The following is a 24,270-nucleotide window of genomic DNA, read 5'->3' on the forward strand; positions in this document are numbered from 1 at the left end:
TGTGGGTTTTATTGAAAATTAGCAAATTTAAAGACATCTGAGTGTCCATGGACACTTTCATAGAACCTGGATGCTGAGGTGAATTCTGTATCACCTGGACAGACACCTCCATTCATCCACAAATCAAGTTTATTTCAATGTTTCTAGTACAAAGAACCTGTCAACATCTTTAAAGTTTTGGGGTTTTTTTTCAGTCTTAAAAATCATTGTGTGAGAAAGTTGTCACAGAGCATGGCTATTTTTTGTTTCATGGGAACAGCATATAAAACAGACAACATTTGAGAAGAATAATCTGTGGGTTTCTACATGCCAATCCAGCAAACAGGACTCACGAAGTTCAAGCTGGTTGCTCATCGTTACCAGCAAGAAAAATTCTGCAACTCCAGTTATGTCTTCCTGTCAGAATATTCTGAAGACACAGGGTGGCATGGATGTGATTAAAGGGATAGCTTGGCATACAGAGCTATGATTTCTGGTGACCAGTGAGGTGAAATGAACTTAGTGTGATGCCCAAGTTACAGGCTACGTTGGCAGAGCTTGCAGTAAAAAATAAAATAAATTTGTACATAAACAGTAATTTTTTAATATAATCAATAAGACACTTAAAAGATTTTTCAAAGTAGAAATACAGCCTAGATCTCACCCCTCAAATTATGCTGAGCTTTTCTGTTTGCTTAAGGATGCACAGGAGATGGATCCTTTTCTCTGGAGCTGGCTGTATGCACTACACAGAACTTGAAAGTTTTAAGGAAGCCATTGCAATTTGAAAATATCTGAATAGAACATAAGATTGGTCTTTTAAATACCTACACGGTCTAGCCTTTATCATATTCCAAGCTGTGGAGTCTTTGAGAATCATCAGAAGGACGTTAATCTTGATTTTTCAAAGACAGAAACATTCAGTATTATAAGATTTGTAAAATCTGTAGCACTAACAAATCTTCAGATCGACCTACACTGAAAGTTTGCATCAAAAAATGCAAATAATATGCCCCCACACCATTGCAATCGAAATTACCGTTTACTTTGAAAGCAGCGCTGTGAAAGGGTAGGCTCGATAGCTGGTATCACTGTCAGCAAGGAGGGAGGCAGGGACTGTCTCCCTAATGAGTGTTTGTACAGTAACCAGCACAGCGGGATGCCAATAGCAATATTAATAAACCTTGATCAGAGATTTCAAACATTCCTGTAACATCAGACAGACCATTCTGACGGCAGCACAATCAGGGGCTTCCGCTGCTCTATGAAATCCTTAGATTACTCCCGGGACACTTCTGAATCACGTTTAACTAACCCAGTCAGGGCACCGCTATTTTCACTTCCCTCATTTTCCTTGTGCCACCATATTGCTTTTAAACCAGCGGCGATTTTGCAGGAACAGTTACTTCACACCACCCTCACCCGAGAAACCCACACACGGCAGGAACTCAGCCCCACAAGCTGCAGGGAGCTCAGCACCGGGTCCAGCGGTGGGACTGAGCCCCACAAGCTGCAGGGCGCTCAGCACCGGGTCCAGCGACGGGCAGGGGCACCACGTCACCCCAGGCCCACGCAAAGCCTCCTTGAAACCCGAGCCTTTGCTTCGGGGGCCGCCCCAGCGCTGGAGCTCGGTGTCCCGCTTTGGGGCAGCGACACCCGGGCTCGCACTGCCGTGCCCCTGCTCACGCTCCCCCACCAGCCGCACGCCACCACGGGCTGCGGTGGCCCTGGCCGCGCCGTCGAGGCGCTGATCCACCCGGCCCCTGCCCCGGCGCTTCTCCTCCCTGGGGAGGCTCGGGGCGGGGGGGCTGCAGCGGGAGCCTGTCCCCCCGTGCTCGGGCGCTGCCGGCGGGCTCGCAAGCACCGAGGTCAGCGCTCCAGCCGCTGCCGCGCTCCAGCGCCGCGGGCGGGGGACCGGGACCCCCCTTCCAGCAGCGGCGCGCAGCGCGCCCCCGCCGCAGCCGGCCGCTGTGGTTTTAAATGGGCGGGGCGGCGGCGGGCGGCGGCGGGCGGCGGGGCGGGCGGTGGGCGGCCCGCGCTGCCCATATAACCCCACCTCCCGGGCGCGGGCCGCCGCCGTAATTGGCTGGATGTGGTACTTGGAGATGTTGAGCTGGCTCCTTCCCCCCATGTCCCTGCACACACACAGGGGCGGGTGGTGCGGGCGGGAGCGGGAGGCAGGGTTCAGCCCCGGCGCTGGCGGGGGTCCCCCCGCTGCCTGCCTGCCCGCCGCCGTGCCCGAGCCGCTCCTGCTGCTGGGCTGCTGCCTGCGGCCGCAGGACCCGGCCGAGCCGGCCCGAGGGGAGCGCGGGCGGCTGCTGGCGGCGGCCGAGATGATGGCGGAGGGCGGCGGCGGGCCGGCGCGGAGGAAGGCGCTGTCGCTGCTGGAGGCGGCCCGCTCCCGCTACGAGAGCCTGCAGATCTCCGACGACGTCTTCGGGGAGTCGGGCCAGGACAGCAGCGGGAACCCCTTCTACAGCACCTCGGCCGACTCCCGCTCCGCCGCCTCTTCCCAGGACGAGGAGGACGACGAGGAGGACGAGGGGCCGGGCCCGCGGGGCAGGGCGGCCCGGCGCCGCGCCCCCAGGGCGGCGGCCACCCCGGCGGAGCGGCGGCGGCAGCGGCAGGGCAGCGGCGGCGGCAGCGCCGTCCCGGGCGGCCCCGGCCCTATGGAGGAGGAGGAGGAGGAAGCGGAGAAGGGGGGCTGGACCCGGTCGCTGCGAGACGTCCCACCCCCTCACTTCAAGGATGGCAGCGGTACGCGGCGGGCGGGCTGCCGGGGCAGGGGCGGCGGGGCCGGCCGGCCCCCGGGAGCGGGGGTGCCCGGAGCGCGGCGCCGAGGCCTGGGTCGCGGCGTGGCCGTGCCCAGCGGCGCCAGGGTGGGCAGCCGCTGCGGGCCCGGCTTCGGGCTGGGCTGGCGCCCGGCCCCTGGCCTCGGGGCGGGAGGCACCACCCGCCCGGCGCCCTCCCGGGGCGGCCCTGCTGTCGGGCCGCCGGTGCCCAGGGCCGGGCGCGCCGGGGCGGTGAGCGGAGGGCGAGGGGAGGCCGCGCCTGCTTAGTCACAGGCGTCCCCTCCCCGGCGCCGCAGCCGTGCCCCGAGCGCCCGCGGCTACGGGCATCCCTGCGGGAAGCGGGCAGGCGCGCCCCGGAGCGGGGGGTGCTGCTCGGGCCCCCTCTCTGGCTGAGCTCAGGTGTGGTGGGGGGCTCCTCTTCCCTGCTCACAGGTGGGGAAACCCGCCGGACCTGGGCCGTGCGGGTGACCTGCCTGCACTGTGCTGGAGAGCCCTGGGATTCCCTCTGGCTGCAAGGCTTGCAGTGCAGCTGTCCCGAACCTTAACCCTTCTTGCGCGGCTTTTGGCCAGGGTGAATGCCAAGAGCGGTGAGATGCTGTGATGTGACGTACAGCAGCACTGAGACATCCGTGGACTGGCTTGTGTAGCCAGGTGCACCTCTGGTTTGCCTAGGGAGCCATTACACCGTATCTGTCTGCAGGCCTCCGCAACCAAGTTGACTGTACAGCAGGCAAGGCTTTGCAAAAAAAATTAAAAAAAAATAATTAATAGTTATGAAGAGCTGGGATGTGAAATAAAACACTTGCATCGCAGAACAGGGTGTGATGACTGCTGTCATCCTCAACTGAGCTGACAGCTTGCCTGTCATAAGGTTGCTTGTCTTCACTGTTTTGTTCTGGTTTTTGTTAGTGTTTAATTACTTCGTTTTGCTGTTAAAATGTAAATGTAGAAGAGTGCTGCTACACTTGGTGTAGTGTGCTGAAATCTGTACAGTGGGACAGGCAGAAACCTATCTAAGGAAGCAGCTTGGGATTGAGGGAATAAAGGTGGAGCTAGCACTGGAGCCCAGAGAAAGTTCTGTCATGCCTTTGACAGATGTGCAAATAGAACTTGCATCTATCTCTAGAAATAGCTAGACGCTGTAAAATGTTTAAATATCAAGCTGATGTGCCTCTTTAAAGGACTCTTAAGTTTTATTCATGATTCTTATTCATAAGCATATCTAAGATCAGTTTCTGGATCATAGGCTTCATGATGTGATGCTATTTCGGCATCAATTATCACTTAATTTCTCTGCTGACTTATTTCTTCGTGTCATTACTTTATAGTAATATCCATTTTAATGTCGACAGAGCTGGGATTAGTGTTTTAATTCTGGTTTGGAAAAGAATTAAGTTGATGACCTATTAATTCAGGGAATTCATATTTCTTTTGAAATAAAGGAGTCTCTTTAATGGTTGTCAGTCATAGATGCAGGTGTCTCATGAGGAAGGTATATGGGTATTCTTGTGAATATTTCCCCCTAGTAATAGATGGGGAAGAGGCTGCTGCTGCCCTTTCGTTCTGTTGATCATGATAATAGATGCTGCATGCTGTTCATAGCATGCTGATTTGGCTTGGCGGAGGTTCAGTTGGTATCATGATTTGATATGTGTGAAACGTGTACCCTCTGTGATATTTTTATTTTCATGACTCAAATTCCAAGCTATGGAAACTACTGCACTGTATATAACTAAGCTCTTATAATTCTAGTTTGTAGAATCAACTGGTTTTAGACCATGCATATACTGTACAAGTATACTTGTACAGGCACCATTGTCACTTCATTGGATGCTGTTCTGACCCAAGAGTTTGATCCATACCTGCTAAGTACCTTCACTGAGGTGAAGACAGCTGTCCCTTGCAGTGACAGCACATGTCTCAGTCACTAATGGAGCACAAGCAAGAGATGCAGGGTCAGACACAGAGCACTAACAAAACTGTATTCTCTGTTCCAGTGTCTTGGATGTAGGGATCCTTTCTTCCTAGGTTCTGAGCTTAACATGAAGAGGTTTTCATGAGACTGAGATGAAACTTATCTCTGGTTAGCATCAAAACTTCAGAGTTCAGCCTTTTGCTCAAAATCTCAAGAGAAGAATCCTAGTGGCAAGTACTTGACATCATCTGATGCCAGAAGACAAATGTCCTTGTGGACTGAGTCTCATGAGACGTCAATGCTAGAAATACATTCTTGAGTCAGACTGGGATCAAACCTAGTGTCAGGCGGTTTGGTCTGGGAGACTGCCCCTTTATGAAAAGGAAGGTGAGGAGGAGGAAAAGGTTTAGGTCAGTTAATGAGCTAAAGCTCCCAAAAAGGGAATGAAGAGCCACTTAAACTCTTGTGGTCTTTTTAACTACAAGTAGAAAATACTATGTCTTCCTTTTTTATTTTTTTTTTAGTAGATTACTTAATACTGCCTTTCCCTCCCCAGCCTCAATATTCAACTGATGTCTTCAAGTACTGTATCCATCCCTAACTGAAGCTAACTGATACTTCATCTCAAAAAAACACACTGGAGGCCCAGATATGCTGGGAGCTGCTGGCAGTGTTGGATGGTTCAGTATGTCCTCAATCTGCAGTCAGTCACTGTGTGTGTTTGTGGTGACACCTGCCTTGCATGTACGGCAGGTTCTGACAAACTGGGAAAGATCTGGATTGAATTCTGTGTCAGGAGAGAAGTGACAGGATGGCATCACTATGCAACACTGCTGTTTGTGTCACTGCTTTTTATTTTCTGCCCCATCTTCAGGGATCTCCAGTTACTGTTGTTCTTATTCCGTTTAATAAAAATAGTGGGTGCTTAGATTCCCTGGGGGAAAAAAACCCAGGTTAATAGCTTTAGCTAACTTCCTTTGTGAAAATCCAAAATAGGTGTTAACTTTAACACAGAGGTTAGAACATACGGCTTGCTGGCACTTCGTGTTATTTCCAGTTAAGCTACCCTGCAAAATCATTCTCTTTAGTTGCTGAGAAAAATCCCACCCACATTGTGATGCCCTGATTTTTAAGCTGCTAACTAATGGTGCTGTGTAGTTCTGATTAAAACAGGTTGAGGAAACGAGTGACTGTTGCAAATATCAAAGCAGTAACGCGAGTTCTGAGGTACTGGGATATAAGTAGTGGATGGGAGGTTTTGAAGGCAGTTGCTGAAATGCCTTCCCTTCACAAACCGTGCCTGGCTACAGCAGGTCCATGGGTAGGTCAACATGCATGTTTAAAAGGATGATGGCATCCATGATCAAATGTTGGATCCAGGCATGTTTTGGCATCTCTCTTCTCATGCTCCCCAAACCTCACTGTGAAGGTGAAGCACAACTCATTTGTTGGGAAGTGAACTTACAAATAGATAGGCTTTCTAGGAAAGGGGGTCTGACCTCTGCCCAAACAGTACTTTAATTCTGAAAGGAGGGACAGCTGGGGCTCCTCTGGCTTCCCTTCCTCTGAGGGCAGGACAGAGCTAGCTTTGGAAGTGCAGAAAGAATAGGAGAACACACTGCTGCTAGGGTAGGGAAAGCATAACTGAAATGGAGAGAGAGAGTGAGCAACTATTATTAATTCAGTGACAAGATAGTTACGAGTCATAACTCAATGTAAAGCCTTCATTTCTGGTGGCTCCTGCCTCAGACTTAATTGGTATGCTTTTCTTCCATCAAGAGTGGGGTGGCTCTTTCCCTCGTTAGGTCAGCAATTTGGCCAGGAAATGTTCTGTAACAGAAGCCCTGTTGGTTCTGGTCTTTCTTCATGGAGGATCTTAGAAGGTGCAAATACCCTGGTATCGCTGCAGCTTGATGTTCCTGAACTGGGGTAGCTGGTGTTCCCTTCCTAGAGTTCAGTGCTTCCTGTGCCCATACAGTTTAGTGACCAGAAAATTGGATCTTGGATGTAAGATCACTTCTTATTGTTAGGGATAATGTTTTAGGGTGGCAGCAATAGCAGGGAAGCCTGAACAAAAGTAATGCTGAAGTTCTCAAAGTTACAGACAGTCGGTGCTACTGTTGTCTCTATTTTCTGTGCCCTCCAAACCCTGTTCTTCAGCCTAGACACAAGGACAAGATGTTGAGTGTTCTTTGCTTGAAAGAGCATAGCAGCTCTTAAAGTTGCATTTAGAGAGTGTAACTAGCTTTTTATGGATTTCCAGAGTATTTCTCTGAAACACTAAATGTGCTGTAAGTTACCATCTTTGAAGGTAGAACAGCATGCTCTCAGGGAGAAGTTGCATGACCATGTCTAGCAATCAGGCTCTCCTTGTCACCTTGAAAAGGTTTAAATGAATATTTAAATAGGGTTTTTTGGGTGGTTTTCTTTTTAATGAGAATGTTCTTTTCCAGAAAGATGAGGTTATGGGAAACAGTCATTTCTTCTGTCATGACTGCCACATGAGAGATGGTCTGCACAAGGCAGGGTATGTTATGAGAGATGAAATGAGCCTGCATGTTCCAGCTAAAGTCAAGGAAGCAAGGCACAGCTTTTTACATTCCAGGTTGTGACCACCCTCACAGTAAAAAAGGTTTTTCTTATATTTCATCAGAAGTGTCTGTTTGCATGTCATCTGATAAGACTTCACTCTTGACTGGATTTTTTTCAGTAGTATTGTTTTGTTTGTGAATGTTAAATAAGGAAAATGAGTTAATTCCTTCAAATTCGTATGTAGTGAATCATACAATACAATATATATTGATAAAACATGGAGTTGTTCATTTGACCAGTGTTCTAAATAGTTTTAGCAGAGCTAAACAATGCAGTTAAATAGTCAAAGGAGAGGAAAGTGATAAAGATAAGGGGAGAAAGGCTTTTAGCTGTTATTTGAATGGCTGTAATTGTAACTGGGCAGAAAGTTTTGGAAAGTCTTTGCAGGTTGTAGGGGGAGATCCAATGCACATACTGTTCCCAAGAGTGTGGACAGGCAGGTGTGAAGGCAGCATCCCAGCAGCAAGGACCCTGAGGAAGAGCTCTTGGGTTGGCCTGGGCCATGAGAGAGGGCCATAAACATGCCACCATCTAACAGCAGTGGTGATCTTGGTTCAGGTCCTGAACAGAATCTGAAGGCATTAATCATATTACATTGAGATAAGTACTTAAAGATTCCAGAGGTGGAAGAAAAGCTATGAAAGCTACTGAATTGCTTATGGCAGATTCTGCTTCAGAAATATGTTGGCCGAGTTCACTGACTCTGATCAGTGCCACTGATGTGAGTTGTTCTTTCTTAGTTACGTCATCAAAGAACTTAGCTGCTTTTGACTTGCATAACCATGGAAAATACTGGAGGGTGGGGGAGGGAATGCGTATCTATATAATCTGTTCTTGCATTCCAAGCAGACATTACTTACAATGACAGTATCGCTACACTTCTAAGATAGATAAATACATCACAAATGTGTACACTACTACTTTGCAGAGCCTTTATAGGATGACTTTAAGGTTCGAAGCTTTGCTAAATAAGTGAATTATGCAAAGGCTTAATATCTCATACATATTACGAAATCTAAATGTGCTTTTCAGGTGGTCTTACTGGGTTTAGAGCACACTGTCCTGCTTCCGTCATCACTGCAGTGGCTCAAGTGCATCACATGACAACCTTATTGTTTCTAACATGTAGTGCAACTTGGCTATCTTCTTTCTTCGGTTGCCCATACCTCTGCTATTAAACATGTGTTTGGGGAATAACCTAGTGTTAATAAGCCTCATGGAAAAAGCTGTTCTTTGCTTTTATACAGAGAACCAGTTTTGGTCAGTACTGGGGACACGGAAGTCTGTAAGCACTGCAGATCAAGGTCTTCTCCATAGACGCTATCTAACCTTTTCAGAGAAAAAGCATACTTGCTCCTAGGTCTGTTGCTCCATAAAATTAGTCTTTTCCTCTTGCTTTGATGGGTTATTTAAAAGAAGTAGATTAGCTCCTACAGCTACTCATGTCCTTTTTGTCAACATCACAGAAAGAGTACAGCAGTTTCTATGTCTGCACACCTTTAAGTCAACCTGGAGAGGAAATTAATCTCTCAGCTGAGTCTAATGAGGATGCTAATAGTGGAGTTGACTTGCTGATTCTCTATAGACTTCTAGGTCACAGGAAACTGTCCTGGATGCCATAGACTTAAATTGGAAATTTCTCTTAGGTGTGCTTGTTCATGCAGGTGTTTTGTTTTCCTCCCATGCTCAAGCTTCCCAAATTTTGGAGTAGATGGATTTAGCAGTTTGGAAGTGCAAGGTGCTTCCCAAAGGGAAGGTAGTCATGGATACAGCTAGACATTTTATCTAGAGATCAGTGGAATATAATCCCTAAAATACCTTATTCTTCTGAATACTGCCAGAATTTGGCCATGTTATTAGAAAACAGGACAGATGGATTCAAAAGGAATGCATGGCTAAGACAAATGCATGAGAATACTAGCATTTGACATTACATTTCCTTATGGCAAGGCATCCTTCCTAGGAGCTTATCCAAGCTCCCACTTCATATTCCTTAAAGAACAGGGTGTTAATTGGTCCCTGGTTCCGTCTGAAAATGAATGGACATGTAACTGAATAGGTCTTCTAAAAATGAAACCAGAGCTCCTTGATTGAGGAAGTGCAGGGAAGTAGGCTAGGAAGGCTCCTTAGCTTATTTTGACTTTTTATAAATTACTGCTAGATTATCTCGTGATTTTCTGTAATGACAACTGGTATTAATGGCACATAATAGAAAACATGCTTTCGATTCTGCTTTCTTGGACAGCATGAGGGATTTATATGGCCTGTATTGACAAACTATAATTGCCATTAAGAAGGACAAAGAACAAAACCAAGCAGCTTCTATTCAGCAAGCAACACAAAGCTGTAGCTGCTTAGTTGAAAACTGGGCAAACTGAAGTGTAGTTGATGAGGCACACTGTAAGGATGCAAAAATATGTCAGAGGGATACAGAGGAGAGACAGAAGCAAAGAATATCGTGTATGTCTGTATGGATGGGGGGAATTAGCTGTGCATTGGACAGGAAGATTACCTAACTGAGATAAAAGCAAGTCCATCAGTAGGCACAAATGGAAGTGTTATTTCTAGTGAAGAAAAAGCAGCAGAAAGATTTAAAGCAGCTGCTGCTATAACTAAATCATTTCTGATTACGTATGGCAGAGAGGTGGGTGTGTATGAAAGATGAAACTGGAGCAAAAAATGAGAGTATCTTTCTTTTTTTAAGCTACTTATGAAATTCACTGTTGTGGAAAGTCTGACTATCCAGTGTGTATAGTCATCTCTCCTTTTTTGAAAGGTAGATACTGGCTAACTTCCCAGTGGGTAGCACTTGTAGGTGTGCAGTCTGGGGTCAGCATGTAGCTGTGGGCATGTGGCTGTTCCCATTGATGTCATGGTGCTGTCTGCTGCTGGATGTACCCTGCTAATACATGGCTTGGGCAGTGGTCATCTTGTCAGTTCATGCCCAGAAAAACTACTTTGAAGAGGTTATATGTGTTAAAACTCATCCATGTATGCACTTAATGCTTATGGCTTTTGGGAGGGGGATCTAGTTTTACTTTGCTCCAGTAGAGGGAAAACAGTTCAACTGGACTGCAAGGCAAGAGGTGGCCAGCCTTCCCCAGAGGGCAGTGGGGGAGTTCATAAACCTTCACGTGCTGCGGTGGCCTAGCAAAAACCAAGGACCTTTGGTTTGGGATGAGAGATTCCCAGGATGATCTTGAAAAATGTTAAGATGCTCTTATATTTGCCATGCTGTATATATTGCATTATGGATATTAATACATATGTGCATATACATTCTTATCTGGCCTTTCAAAGGGCTTCTTGCTTGCTGGACTGTGTTCCTGAATGGGATCACTACATGAGAAGACCTCCTAAACCCGAAGACTTTTCCTTATCTCTTAGCCATCATAGTTATTCCACACTTAGAAACTTGTCCTCTTATGTAGTTATTGGTTGGTTTGAGATGAAATAAAATACAGTGTCTGAAGGTTTATACCTGTGAGATCTGCATTAATTTCTTCTTGTCTTTGGCTTTGAGATTAAAAGAACTTAAGCACTAAGACCTGGAGTGCATCTGAGTGATCTGTAGCTATTTGTATGGTGCTAACACTGCTGCAGCCGGTCTCAGCCCCTTCTTTTAACGGTAGGGAAAGGAGGCAGCTTTGAGCATGTCACGAATCTCCCCCATTGAGAAATGAAGAATGATGGATTTTGGAGTAAATGACATCCTGCTTTTTCCACTTGACAGGGTTGTGCTTGGTAAATAAGGAATGACCTTCTCAAAAAAGACCTTTCTTCATCTGCTTCTGTACTACTGGGTAATGACTCACACTTAAACTGACATCAGAGATGGTCTAAAGCAGCTTGTCAAACCTGTGCCCTGTGGGGTCCGGGGCTCCCTGTGGGCTGGGTGTCATGGGGACTCCCCGTGGGGGTCTGTCAGAGCCAGGCTTGGCAGCCAGGGCCTGTCCAACCACCAGAGCCAGGACAGTTGTGGCCGAGGGTGGTGAGGCAACCCTGGTCACCGCACACCTCCTGAGGGACAGGCTGAGGCCAGGTCAGGATGCGGCCCGCAGCTGGGCAGGGCCTGGCAGTCAGCTAGCCAGCCATGGTGGTGCCCCTGGGGCACTGGCAGCAGGTCCTTGACACAAACTCTCTGGCAAAGGCCATGACTTTCTGTAATGTCTTTTCCACAAAAAAAAAAAAGGTGTTGAGAAGGAATTTGGCAGTGCTCAATGGGGCTGCTTTTCGGGCCCACTTCCCAGTGGCTCTTGTCTCTCTTTACCCTGTCCCTACAGCCTGGGCTGTTGGTAGCCAGCCCTCTCGTCAGCCATGGAGAGCCTGACTGCCTCCGGGAGTGACTGGGAGAGGGTGCTGTCATCTTGATACCTTTCTTTCTCTAGTACCTAAAGGAGGCCTGCAAGAAGGCTGGAGAGGTGCTTTTTGCAATGGTGTGTAGCGATGGGACAAAGGGTAATGTCTTTAAACTGTAAGAGGGTAGATTAAGATTGGGCATTAGGAAGAAGTTCTTCACTGTGAGGGTGGTGAGGCGCTGGAACAGGCTGCCCAGAGCAGCTGTGGATGATGCCCCATCCCTGGAAGTGTCCAAAGCCAGGTTGGACAGGGCTTTGAGCAACCTGCTGGAGTTGCCATGGGAGGGTAGTTGGAAGTAGATGGTCTTTAAGGTACCTTCCAACCCGAACCATTCTATGATCCTATTTCATAGGTGCCCTGCAAGTTCTTTTCGGTTCAAATTACTTTGGCTGTTTATTTCGTGTGTATGAAACAAGGTACCAGCTTGTGGTGGTTTTGGTCCCTGGAGTGGTTATGCATAGTAAGGAGCTATCTGAGCCTTGCGGCAGCCAGCCATGGTCCAGGTGTTGCCTGTCAGGCTTATCTCATTGCTTTCTATTCTGAATTGGAAACAAATTCTTGAGGCAGGAACCATCCCTGCATTACTAGCTCTGAGTTTCACGTGCTTTGCATTACACTACTTTTGCAACAAACAATGCAGAGGTTAAAATATATAGGGGGGAGAAGCAGCCAGATGCAGAAACATCTGACTGAATAAATGCCATCTAGTCCCTGTCAGGTATTATCACTAAAATCATCATTATGGCAAATGTCTATTTCTGGTCTCTGTTTGAATTCAATAAAACCTGGCCCAGTATCTCCAAAAACATGTTGCATAAAGATCTGGCAAAAGCTTAAATGTTCTGATGGAAGAATTTTACTTTTTTTTAATTTAATGAGAATTTGAAACCGCCTTCCTAAATGGAGGTGGACTTACTGAATTTGTTTAAGTTTTAGATAACATCAAGTTCAGAGTGACTTTATGTACACTGGAGGACAGCTGAGAATTTGCAAGGTTCTTGACAGCCTGAAATAGCCCAAGGCAGAAAAACAGCATGGTGCAAGAGAAATGCTTAGTGTGAAGGCAGCAGTGACTAACAGCAGAAGTGGAAAATGGAGGGGAAAGGGAAGAACTTGTTTAGGTGGAAAGGGAACTGGAGGTTGAAGCTGAACACCAGACAAATGTGACTCAGTACCGTGTTCTTCTGAAAAGGCAAATATCCTCTGCAGATATTTAAACAGAGTGTACTAGACTTGCAATGAGACTGGCTCACCATTTAGGAGAGAGACTCTGGGTCACCAATCCAGGTGAGAAGCAAATAGTCAAATGTGAAGAGAAAGACTGAGAAACAGAAAACCTACTAGTTGGACCACCTTTCAGTACTCTGTTTTTAAGCTAAGTGGCCATATGAATGTGTGGGCTATTACAGGCAAGTGTATTGTCTGCCGTACCTGCTCTGAAAACTGAATATAAGAAATAGCAGGTATACATTGATGGCTAATTAAATCAAACAGAAAAAAAAAAGAAACTCAGTGCAGTGCTACAGAAGACATGAGGTATGTTACTGGAAACCTAAGAACAAGTGGCACTAACCTATTGTAATGGACTGACACGCAGTATGCATGCTGAATGGGGGGGGATAGAGGCCTGGACTAAAGGACTTCCTGAGGTCCCTTCCAGCACTTTTCTCCTCTGTTTTAGATTGGTTAAGATAAACGCTAGGGAAGCTGCTTAGTGGCAAGTTGTGTATTGGAGCGTTATGCAAAAGACTGGCTACTTGCATCTCCTGGGTTGGTTTTGGGAGCAGGGAGAAAGCTGTGTTAGCTTGTGGGGAAGAGCTGTGTGCTTGTAGAAGGCCTCTTAATCCATTAAGGTGAAGCTCCCTGCTTCCCTTTGCCCCATTAAAGTGGCCTAGGCACACCTGACAGTCACTTAGGGTATCCTTCTCACCCTCACTTCTATGATAATGAGTTGTGTGTCCATGAATCTTGTATCTCTACTGAAACAACTCATTCTGAGGCTTCTTCTGTATGTTAAAAATCTTATGCCAGGGATGCCTGATACAATGCTGCCCAAATACTTGTGAGATTAGCAATGCCACACTTTGGAGGCACTTAGTTACTGCATCATCCAGTGGTGCCTAGGGTCATACTTGCCTTTGTCCATGATTCTTTTTGAGGTATGAAGAGCCTCCTTGCAGCTGAATCTCAACACAAATATCTGTAGACCATGAGGATAGATACATGGAGGAAGACCAGTGCAGGTCTGGAATAGGCCCAGCTAAGTCATAGTCCAGGCTATCTCCACTAAAGATAACTAAACCCCATCCTAATGCTACCTAGAAAACCACTGGCTTAGAGGTCTGTTGTGTGTCACTGTTCTGCAGAATAAAGAGACTGTCTCTGATTTGAGCAGATAATTGGAGGAAAAAAACTTCTGTTATTGATCTGTAAGATTTATTTTGGCCAACAAATCCAGCTACTATCTAGTAGGATGATCAGTCCAGCATTGCCCAGTGTCTTGATAATACACTCAGTTCTAGTCAAAAATGAAACAATCTCTTCCCTAAAGTCTCCTACTTTCATCCAGACAACTCCTCTCTCAGTCAAGGATCTGGCTAAAGAGGAGACATTAGTACTCTTACTCATCCCTGTTGCTACCAATTAACAAGTACCTAGCTAGAAAAATAACAGATAAATTCAGTGAGCCTGCAAGTAGTATCTTAGAAGCTTACCCAGTAAAAATGATTCTAAGGTCACCTGTCTGTGATACAAATGCTCTACATTTGTCTTGATGTCCTTGGTTAGTCCTTTCTCCAAAATCTGTTCAGTCTTTGAGGAGTGCTGAGATCAGAGTAACAAGTTTAAAGTTGCCAAGCCTGTTATTTCTCTTTGAAAGTCTTTGTTTTCTCAGCTTAACATGTTACCTTGAACTTGGATTCACATAGATTCTTGTTATGGGACTCCTAGTATACGAGGATTAGAAATGGAAATATAAACCGCAAGATTTGAAGTTTTTGTTGTCTTTGCCACAGGTATTGCAGCTTCTGGTGTTCTGCCCTCAGACTCATGAAACTTATTCCCGTATGAATCCCACTAGTGGCCTTGAAAATGAAGGCAAAATCCTTGCCCTGGCAGCTGAAGCGTGCCTAGGTCATGAGTCTGTGTCCTGAAAATTTCACTTGCCTCGCTTCCTTCTCCTTCCCCTTCATCCCCGTTGTATTTGCTTAAAGAGCATTTTGGGTGTTTCTGGACAAGGCGCAGCTGTTTCTGGTTAAGAGGAGTGGGAGTATAGCCAGAAGTACCCAATCCTACAGTCCCACTAGACTGGGGTATATACAAACCGTGCTGAGCTCTATTAAGTGCAAATTATAATCCAAGCACCTACTTTCTTTTTGGGACAGATGGTGGGTGTAAAATATTCAGCTATGGGTATTTTTGAATTGATACTGTCAAAGTGGGTACTGAATATGAAATTGTTCTGGGAATTTGAAATGGACTTGACACTGTTCATGTGTTGTTGAGATTGTACCAGTTCTTTTCTTTTTGGCTGTTGGCTATCACTCTCTGAATCAATGAAAAGATACTAAGTGAGCATTAGTTTCTTTGTAAAAGCACCCATTTGTATGCTGAAGCAGAAACATTTGATGGGCAGATACTGCAGTTGAGTGAGTGAAATGTTAAAATACAAACTGTGTCTTTTCAGGTCTTTTGCGGAAAGGTTGACTCAAAAAGGGGTCTGAATATTGACCTGGAGCGGCTTGACATTGAGCAGCACACTACCAATTGTTCTAATGTCAGCTTTCTTCCTTAAGATAAAAGGGAGATGGGATTCTTTCTTTTTAAGTTGAAATGGGCAGCTAAAGGGAGAATGCTTCAGCAGAATACTTTCATCAGGAAAGGAGCAAGAAACAAGTATAACAAAAGCTGTTCAAAACTACTTTGAAGCTTTCCATTTCTGCTGAATCCTTTTAATCTGTACTATAACCTTTTCCTAACCTGCTCTTCTCTGCTTCAGCATTTAGTTTCTCTAATTGTATTTTGCTTCCTAGAATTCTTTGCTGTTATAAAAATGAATGTTTCTCTAATGTCTTAATATAGATCCTACCGATACTTCACATTTTAACGTCATGTTCTCAGTCATTATGAAACTTCCTTTTTTGATTCTTCTGGGCTCTGCTGGACACCATGTATCCACTGTCCTGTTAAAATTGCAGGTAGTCTCGGGCAGGGGTTCATTGTTCAAATGTTGCTGCTTAGTAAGCCAGGCTTTTTACAATTTTGCTCTGCCCCGTGTGCTCAGGTTTGTTCCTGTGGGAGGAGAAGGTAAAGGTCTTACAGGTATTGAGTTCTCACCTACCTTATGCAAAAATAGCTGGTGGGGGTGACAGCTTTTTGAATTGCCCTTGCTGAAACATGGTTTGCTTGAGTTCAGTCCTTTTTAGACAGCACACTTGTAGTGAGAAGAGCCTGCAGGCTCTAACAGCACCTCCTGCAATGAAAAAGCTAGTTGATTTTGAAAGGCAGGATCACATGAAGCCATAATCTGCCTGTTGTTGCATTCGTGGTGTCACATAAAGATGACAGCTGGTACTTCCAACATACCAAAATGATGGCCAGATGCCCCTGACCATGCTGCTCACCCACACCCGCTACGGTTGATGTTCCAGATCTGCTTGTGTGGGAGATGCAATATGTGAACACCTGTCACACCCGCCACAACATCAAACTTGGCATTAAAAAGGTGGAAGGAATGCAGTGTGCAGCTCAACAAAATTTGTTTCAGATCTAATAGGAGTGGTGCGTATCTATGGGTTTGGTTGCCCATGGTTAATCAACCTTCTGTTTGGATGAAGGTTGCACTTCAGGGGTATCAGCTGCGCCTGCATAGAGTTTTGAGGTTTTTACTTAATTTTTACCATTTTATGGGACTGAGGTGTGAATGCATCTGTGGTCCTGTTGCCTAGTAGAAGAGAGCAGTGGAAGTTTAGAGGCTAATGGACTGAGTAATCGGCCCAATTATTTGTGGCAAGCATTTAAGGAATATTGTCCCTTCTCCTCCCCGACCTTTATTGATGGAGGTAGGGATTTGGTCTCCTATGTCTGGTTCTTCCCTCAATTGCAGAGTGTACCCTGGAGCCCCATATTCCCCAGACATTGGTTCTAGAGGCAGAAATCTGGCCAAAATCGGGTGATGGTCTCTATTAAAGAAAACAAAATGTTACATTTGTTTAGGCAGTTTTGGTCTGGCTGTTGCTTTTCTTTGAGAATAGCTGAACTCTGTTCTTCATACAGGTGGAGCTTGAATGCTTCCTAAAGCAAGGAGACACATACACAGATTTCAAGTATTGCTTTCTGTGACTGTTGCTGTAGACAGCCACTGTAAATTGCCTTGTCTGTAATTTAGAATGTGGAAAAGGAAATAAGCAAGATTTTAAACTTTTTAAATGTTTCTTTTTTATTTATTTAACTTTACTTCTAAAAAGTAAGAAAAGTTAGGGTTTTTTTCTAAGCAGAGTATTTAAGCACCTCTTTTGCTGTGTCTATACTTTTCCCTACTCATTCTTTTCCAGTTATTCCTGTATTTTTTACAGCCTGCATCACTTGACCACAAAGTCATTTGTTTGGAGCAGCCCTGGACTATAAGAAACATGCGTAATGTCGCTTCAGAAGCACTCATTTCAGCGTAGTGTTGCACTGGTACCTAAGAATAATTTGATCACTGTAGCTTAAGATTAAGCATCTGTCTCATGCTTTCTGTTGGACTGGAGCCTAAGATACCCTAAGAAGAGATTACTGTTGTCAGCTAACTCCTAGACTGTAGCCTCAAAAATTTCTTAAGAGATCCCTTTTGATGTTTATTGAAAGCACAACCTGTTTGCTTTGACTATACAAGTAACTTAAATACCTGACATTGTTAAATACCTAAAATTCAATGGCAAGTTCTGGACTGGATTGCTTCCTAAAACATTTTATATACTTACATCTGTTGGAAGTTTGGTATCAGGTCTGATTATAAGTGGTAGAAACTAACATTAAGACCTGTGATGAAAAGGAAAAACCTATGTTCCCCGAAGAACCCACTGGTTTCAATTTGCTTGCCAAGTTTTGAGAAGAGCAACCAGATCTATGGAGCAGTGGTCATAAGGCCCTGGAGGGAGGACAGCAGGGCTGCAGGATAGACTGTAGAGCATTTTTATAGTAAAAAGACATTTTCATCCTTTCCTGCCCCTATGCATATTGCAGTCCCAGTCTTTCTTATAGAATTAATGATTTGCATGGCTGACTGCACAATGAGTGTGCACTCTGGAAACTTCCACTAGAGAACACAAGGCTGTTAAACCACCTTTTGATTTGTGAGTGATGCAAATTAAAATTCAAAGGTGAATGTCGAGGCATGTTAATATAGTACATTATCCTTTGAATCTAGAGAAGCATATAAGCACATAATTAAACAAATGCATATGTGGTACTACTTTAATGCTACAGTATAGCAATATGCTAAAAGCAGAGTGACATGAAAACTGTTATACCAATGCCAAAATACCTCTGATTGATACCACCACTCCTCTGTTCTTACAAGAACAGTTTTCTAAGGGAGCAAAGAAATGACAGCTTTTCAAAGCAAACTGTTTATACTGGTATAAAACCTGTACAGATAGATCAGCTGAATCTTACAGGATTTGAGTGTGTACTCGGCTCTCTGCTAAAGTGAGGGTGAACTGTCTGTTGAGCTGCTTTAGTCCTGAATGCAATTACTGAAAAACTTTAGGGCAGCCTTCTCCAAACATTTTTGGTCATGCACACCTAACAATAGTTGTTTGAGCAGCTACCCCTATCTGTGTATATTTATTTATAAATTATATACATGCACTACTGTATTAATATGCTACATACATTATAAAGCATACACAAAAATAGAAATTAAACCAGGATGACATAAAGATGAAATAAACACTATTTAAGTTTTTTATATTTGTTAACAATCAAATATTTTCTTCCAGCACTGCAATGGTTTGTCTTGTACATTCCCCTGGCAGCCCGTGTTGGAAACCACTGTGCTAAGGCCTGTGAAAGTATCTTGCTATGCAGCTCCTATATGGGCAAGCAGGCAGTGCCGGGCAAGCAGGAACTGTGGTCATTTGTATCCAGCTCTGCTAGACTGCATCAGTCCAGGCCCAGAGATAGAATTTCTGTAAAGTGCCTTGGCTTTTTCTGCCAGGAGTACTACCAGACCCTGATCAAATATTTAGCTATGATGAAAAGCAGTATGTTCACCTGCTTTCTCAGTCTTCTCTTTCCTCCCCAAATAAATAACATTCTAGCTTGCCTGGCAGGCTTGAGGTTTTGATCACACAAGGTTATAAAAACTCCAGGCCCAGCCTTGCTAATGATCTGAAGGTTGCTTTTTTTTCCTCCCACTAAAACATCGATGGAGGTTATAGCGCTTAGGACCTAGTAGAATCTGGCCCTAAGGGAGGAATCTTATCAATTCTTGATGTGGAAGGGAAAATGCTACCTATTCAGGTCCATTCACAGTTAGTGAGGAGGAAAGGAGCTGCATCAGAGATGATGGAAGAAGCTGATGGTGTTGAATGAGACTCAGTAGGTCTCTTTTCTTAATTTTATTTTATGAGGCAGTCAACATAAATAAAGAATGAATGGAGAGAAATGTTGCTTAAATAAGACCTTTGTGAACATAGCAACAAGCAGCTGAGGAAGTGGAAGGGCAATGCAAGAGAGCAAATCCGTCTACAATATAAAACCAGCTTTAGAAGTTAAGTCTGGAAGGCTTAGGAAGCAGGAGGCTCCCTGTGGAGATATATCTTCTTCTGTATTTGCCTTGCTGTTTCCACACACAGAGCCAAGAGAGGTGGGGGGAGGCTTACCAATCAGAACTTGAGGTTCTCGGATAATCCTTTTCCTGGGGGATTCTGTATTCAAAAAGCACTTAAAAAACAAGTTGGAAAATGAAAGAAGGTTTGGAAACAGATGAGCATTCTTGACGCCAGAGCTGCGGTACTTTATCCTGACTGGAGCAGTAGCATAGGTTGATCTTTCCTGGAGAGCAAGTTGACACTGGGCTTTCTGATAAATGAACACTGACTGATGCAGTGGCTCAGTGAGGGCACGAAGAGAGAGATGTCTCAGCTTCCTAGAAGACACAGTGGTAAAGAGGCAGAGATGCTTTGATGTCAATAGCAATAAAAGGCAGAAGAGTTTTGTCATGTGAGAGTAGTGGCTTACTTAAATAACCCTCAAATGTTATTTAAGTGGAGGCTATGAGGCATCTAGAGAATTGAGTTTTTCTTGTGGAAAATATGGTGCTAGATAAACACTGATGTGCTCAACACAGATGTTGGGCACTTGCTTGCCAGCAGGGACTGGCCAAGGCAAGAAAGGGACTCGCAACAGCAGCTCTATGTGAGTTGTTTCACATCTGCTATGAAATTAGATTGATTTTGGTGGGCTGGCTGGGCTCTACAGAAGAATACATTTCTGCCTTTGCTCACTTGCAGAAATATGTATGTCACCTTTTTGGTGTTTTAAGCCCCCAAGAATCTGAATCCACACTTGAAGGTTTTTAACTCGTCTTCCTTTATGCTGAGAATGATTGACGAGGGTGTAGATGTGGCACGCTCATACCTGTGGATTGTAGGAAAAGAGGCAGAGAATACAATTTTCAACACTTTCAAGTAACATTACACTTGTCTTTGAAACAAAAGAGAAAAGTCTTCAGTAGCAGACCTCTTTCACCAGTAATTATGGTGTTTGGTCTGTGCTTACTGGCTAATTAGATATTCCTTGCCAGAAAGAGTTTAATGGAAAAATGGTGTATGAAAGTATGACTTCAGACATCAATACTGTGTTAATTCACATGGGCCAGTGCTTGGGAGCAAGGGAGAGAAGTGGAACAGGAACCAGAGAGGGTCGGGACATCTGAGCAGCCACAGACTGGTCAGGCCCAGATGCAGATCTTTATTCTATGGCTTATGACTGAATACCGTCCAGTTGGACGTGCCCCTAACCGGTGCTGACCCAGCTGACCACCTTTAACACCTGACAGCAAATCCTTGTCTCAAAGCAGGTAACCTTAGAAACAGCAGTTTTAGACTTGAAGAATTCATAAGCCTCGTCTCATCGCTGAAGTGAAATACCAAGAGAACGGGAAAGTTGGAGATATGGCAGCATCTCAGAAACGCAGGAGGAAGGGTGGGCAGAACAGCAGAGAAGTGGAGCCTGGGGAAGCTCAGGGTCAGATAACAGCAAGCAACCAGGGAAGGCTGAGAATGTGCGGAGTGGAGCAAAGGAAAACAGGACATAGGTCCCAGTGCCAGCCTGAGACATGGATAAGCTAGAAGCACAGATGGTGTGATTCACCTAAGAGAGCAGAGCATAGCAGTCATGGAGTAGAACATGCAGGGAGGCTGACTCCTGGTTCCTGAACTCAGGAAATATTTGCTCTTGCTCAATGGGCAGGCACTTTGGAAGGGAAGCACCACTTCAGTCCTTGAGCAGCCGTCAAAATTCACAGTCTTTATTTAAATGGGAACTTTTCCAGTTATTTGCCACTGAGTAAATATATTTATTCATCATATCATGAACTCATAAGCCAGCCTGATATGAAAACAGTAGCTTACATATTTCCCCTTTAAGAAAACTGATCTGTGAGTAGATAAGAGCATGCAGGACAGGGCATGGGGCCAGCCCATGTTTACAGCGCAAAAACATACTGAGAAGCATCCTTATTACTATTAGTTAAAACATTACCTTAAGCATGCTATTGACTCTGCTTATAGCCTCTAATCAGTCACAGGCTGATTATCCTGGCCAGATTTTTGCAGATCGTGGAGGATTTAGCTCTGGCATAGTAATCCGAAGATCTGTTATGAACCCTAATATGAAGACTGCAGCTTCTATAAGAGGAAGAATATAACTAGGAAACGTGAAGCTGCAGTCACTGAGGTCTTGAGCTATAAATGTCCTAATCTGTGGTTACAGAATGGGAAGCTATTATTTCTGTTGTGATAATGCCCAGAAGCCTCTGTTGGAATCCTTAATGTTGAAGTGCTTGGCGCTTTGCAAATGGGACACACTTTGCAGTGGTTACTAATGTGAATTTACCTTGCAGGTGCATCCTGTATAAATTATACCTGCAGATTCAAGGAACTGTTGTTTGGGCCTGGGTTTTATATAGCAGAAATATTTATTTGCTTTGCCTTCCATTCCATTACTTAATATGACCCAGATTTCATCAGCAACAACTTTTTTTTATATTTTATTTTTAGTGAGCACACTATGAAATTCTTTGAAAATCTCTGCTGAATGAAATCTGTGTTGAATCTCTGTTGCTGCTAGGTCCAAAATGAGAAGTACAAGGTACTTTCTCCTTTTTTAAGCTGAGGGTATGTTCTTACAGTGATTAAATCCCATGAGGTCTTTCAGCTTTTATTGGTTCATCTGTTAGCAACCCCCAAGAAGCATGAAGATGATGACCTCCAGGTGTAGCTGTGATCTGGTGTGATGGATGGCTACCAGTAAGCAGCGCCTGTCTAGTCACCTTAAATCTTTTACCTGCCAGATCTCAGACTACAGTATACTAAGACTGTGAGGAGGTGGACTTTGGCTCCAAAGTAACAAAGCGTCTCTCCCGAAAGGCCATGGGGGAAGACATATGATGGTGTTCTTTGCAAACTTAGTTCCCTGGCCCAGTCCCCGCTCTGCTTGCGCCCCGGCAGCGGTGCAGCATGGTGCAGTTGTGAGGGCAATTGGGCATGGAGCTGGGCAGAGGCTGCAGGGTCAGTGCTGTGTTGCTGAGGGATTCCTGAGGGGCTGCTATTGCTGAGGATGAGCGGTGCTGTGTTGCTGAGGATCCTGCTTATGCACTGTTTAGCTCCAAGTTGTGCTTCTGGCTCGCTCTGCAGATACAACTCCCCGAAAGCCTTCCCTGGGGGTACAGAGGTTTGGAAACACATCTGCATCACTCTGGAGTTAACCCAGGTGGTACAAGTAATAAATCCACCTTTTTGCACAGATGACTGCTTTTTTTTTTTTACACTTCATTGTTGAAGGAAGGCTGTGGTTTCTTAAAACTGAGTAGTTGTGGGTTTATAAGTTATTAGGAAGCCTAAGCTGTTGAAGTGCTGTGGAATGTGTCATGTATCCTGCATGTGGCAAGAGGATTAGGGATGTTGTTCGTGGTATATAGAAGTAATTTATTGAACTTTCCAGTCACTTGACTATTTTGAATTCAGATGTTCATACAGCCTGTGGCACTGGTCATTTCCAAGGGCAGGCAGAACAAGGATGGAAAAAGGCAGTCTAACAACAGGGGCAGGCATAAAAGAGGAAAAATCAAACTGTGCACAAAGTGATAGTGTGCTTGTGTAAAGGAGCCCAGGCCCTAGCAAGGATTGCAAATACATGACCCACACTTGCATCTCAGGTGTCCTAAGAAAATGTTTAGACTTTCATCTGCCTCTAAGCCTAATGCACCAACGAGGAATGTGTGGCTTGTAACTGCTTGTCCCAAGGTTTTTGAGGATTTTGGGGAGGAACATGGAGAATATAAAGTAGGGAAATTACAAGTTTAAAAGCAGCTGTGTAAATGCAGATGCATCATGAGCTTCTCTGATAGAGGTGGTGTAACTTTCAAACAAGGGTATCTGTGCCTGAAGTGTTGATATATTTTATTATTACAATCTCTAAAGTGATGAGAGCTCCTTTGCCTCCCAGTCTGGGGTGATCACAGCAGAGAAACTTTTGTCTTACTGGGCAGTTTGTGAAGCTCACCTGAAAGCATATGTGCATGCTTTCCTACAGAGAGCAGTAAAAGTCAAAGGGGGCTGATACAACCCAAAGGAAGGATATTTGGAAAAAGAGCCTGAATATCATCCCATGGAGCACCCGGTACCAACCTTCTTGGGCAGATTCTGTTTTTTGAGCTCTGCTAGCTGGCCTGCAGCAAGAGCACCCTGCTCATCACCCTCTCCCAAGTGGGTGCAGCAGTAGGTGCTTAGTTATGTTCACGGGAAGTAGCATCAAATGTTTCGGGGACTATGTGCTTATCCTAACAACTATTCTCTGCCTTCTTCAGGAAGAGGCGGTAGCTCTTGGGAAGCAATTGTAGAGACCAGTACTGTAGCAATGTTAGCTCATGTGGGATGGAGATGAATCATGAGGAGGTTCTGTACTGAAATGAATGTACTTGTATGAAAAGGTTGTCTCTAATGCTTTACTGAACTGTCTGGATTTCCAGTTGATGTATTCTTTCTTTTTTTTAATAATTTTTGAACAAAGCGGAAAACCATTTCCTCATGAGACTTGCTCAAAACAAAGAGGTTCATTTTTCAGTGGCATATGTGTGTTGCATGTAAATGCAGAAGTTGGTGTGAAGGCTTTCAGCATCTCATTAGTTGGGTCACTTGCTTATTGACTTTTATTTACAAAAGATAAATTAAATGTCATGATGATTTGCCTGGAAAACATACTAGGCTATTTTCCCTTCTTCAAATGCAGAATCCCTCCTTTTGGAGGCAGGTTCCTGTCATCAAATATTGCTATTGCTTGTACAGATGAATTTTTATTTTAAATTGCTGGAAAGGAGCAAGTTGCATGCAGGTCATGGTATTTGTGAACAGTGTGCACTAGAAC

At 44.8% G+C, this 24,270-nt stretch overlaps 1 protein-coding gene across 1 annotated transcript in view; it reads left to right on the forward strand.

Moving 5' to 3' along the window:
* Positions 1–2,058: 2,058 nt before the first annotated feature.
* Positions 2,059–24,270, forward strand: part of PGBD5 (piggyBac transposable element derived 5) — a 73,812-nt gene continuing 51,600 nt past the window's right edge. The window contains exon 1 of the mRNA XM_055714493.1: positions 2,059–2,736. Within this exon, the coding sequence (XP_055570468.1) occupies positions 2,070–2,736 (667 nt within the window). The 5' untranslated portion in view covers positions 2,059–2,069. The remainder of the gene's footprint in view (positions 2,737–24,270) is intronic.

Source organism: Falco cherrug, chromosome 6 (assembly GCF_023634085.1).
Source record: "Falco cherrug isolate bFalChe1 chromosome 6, bFalChe1.pri, whole genome shotgun sequence".
In the NCBI taxonomy this organism is placed as follows: domain Eukaryota; kingdom Metazoa; phylum Chordata; class Aves; order Falconiformes; family Falconidae; genus Falco; species Falco cherrug.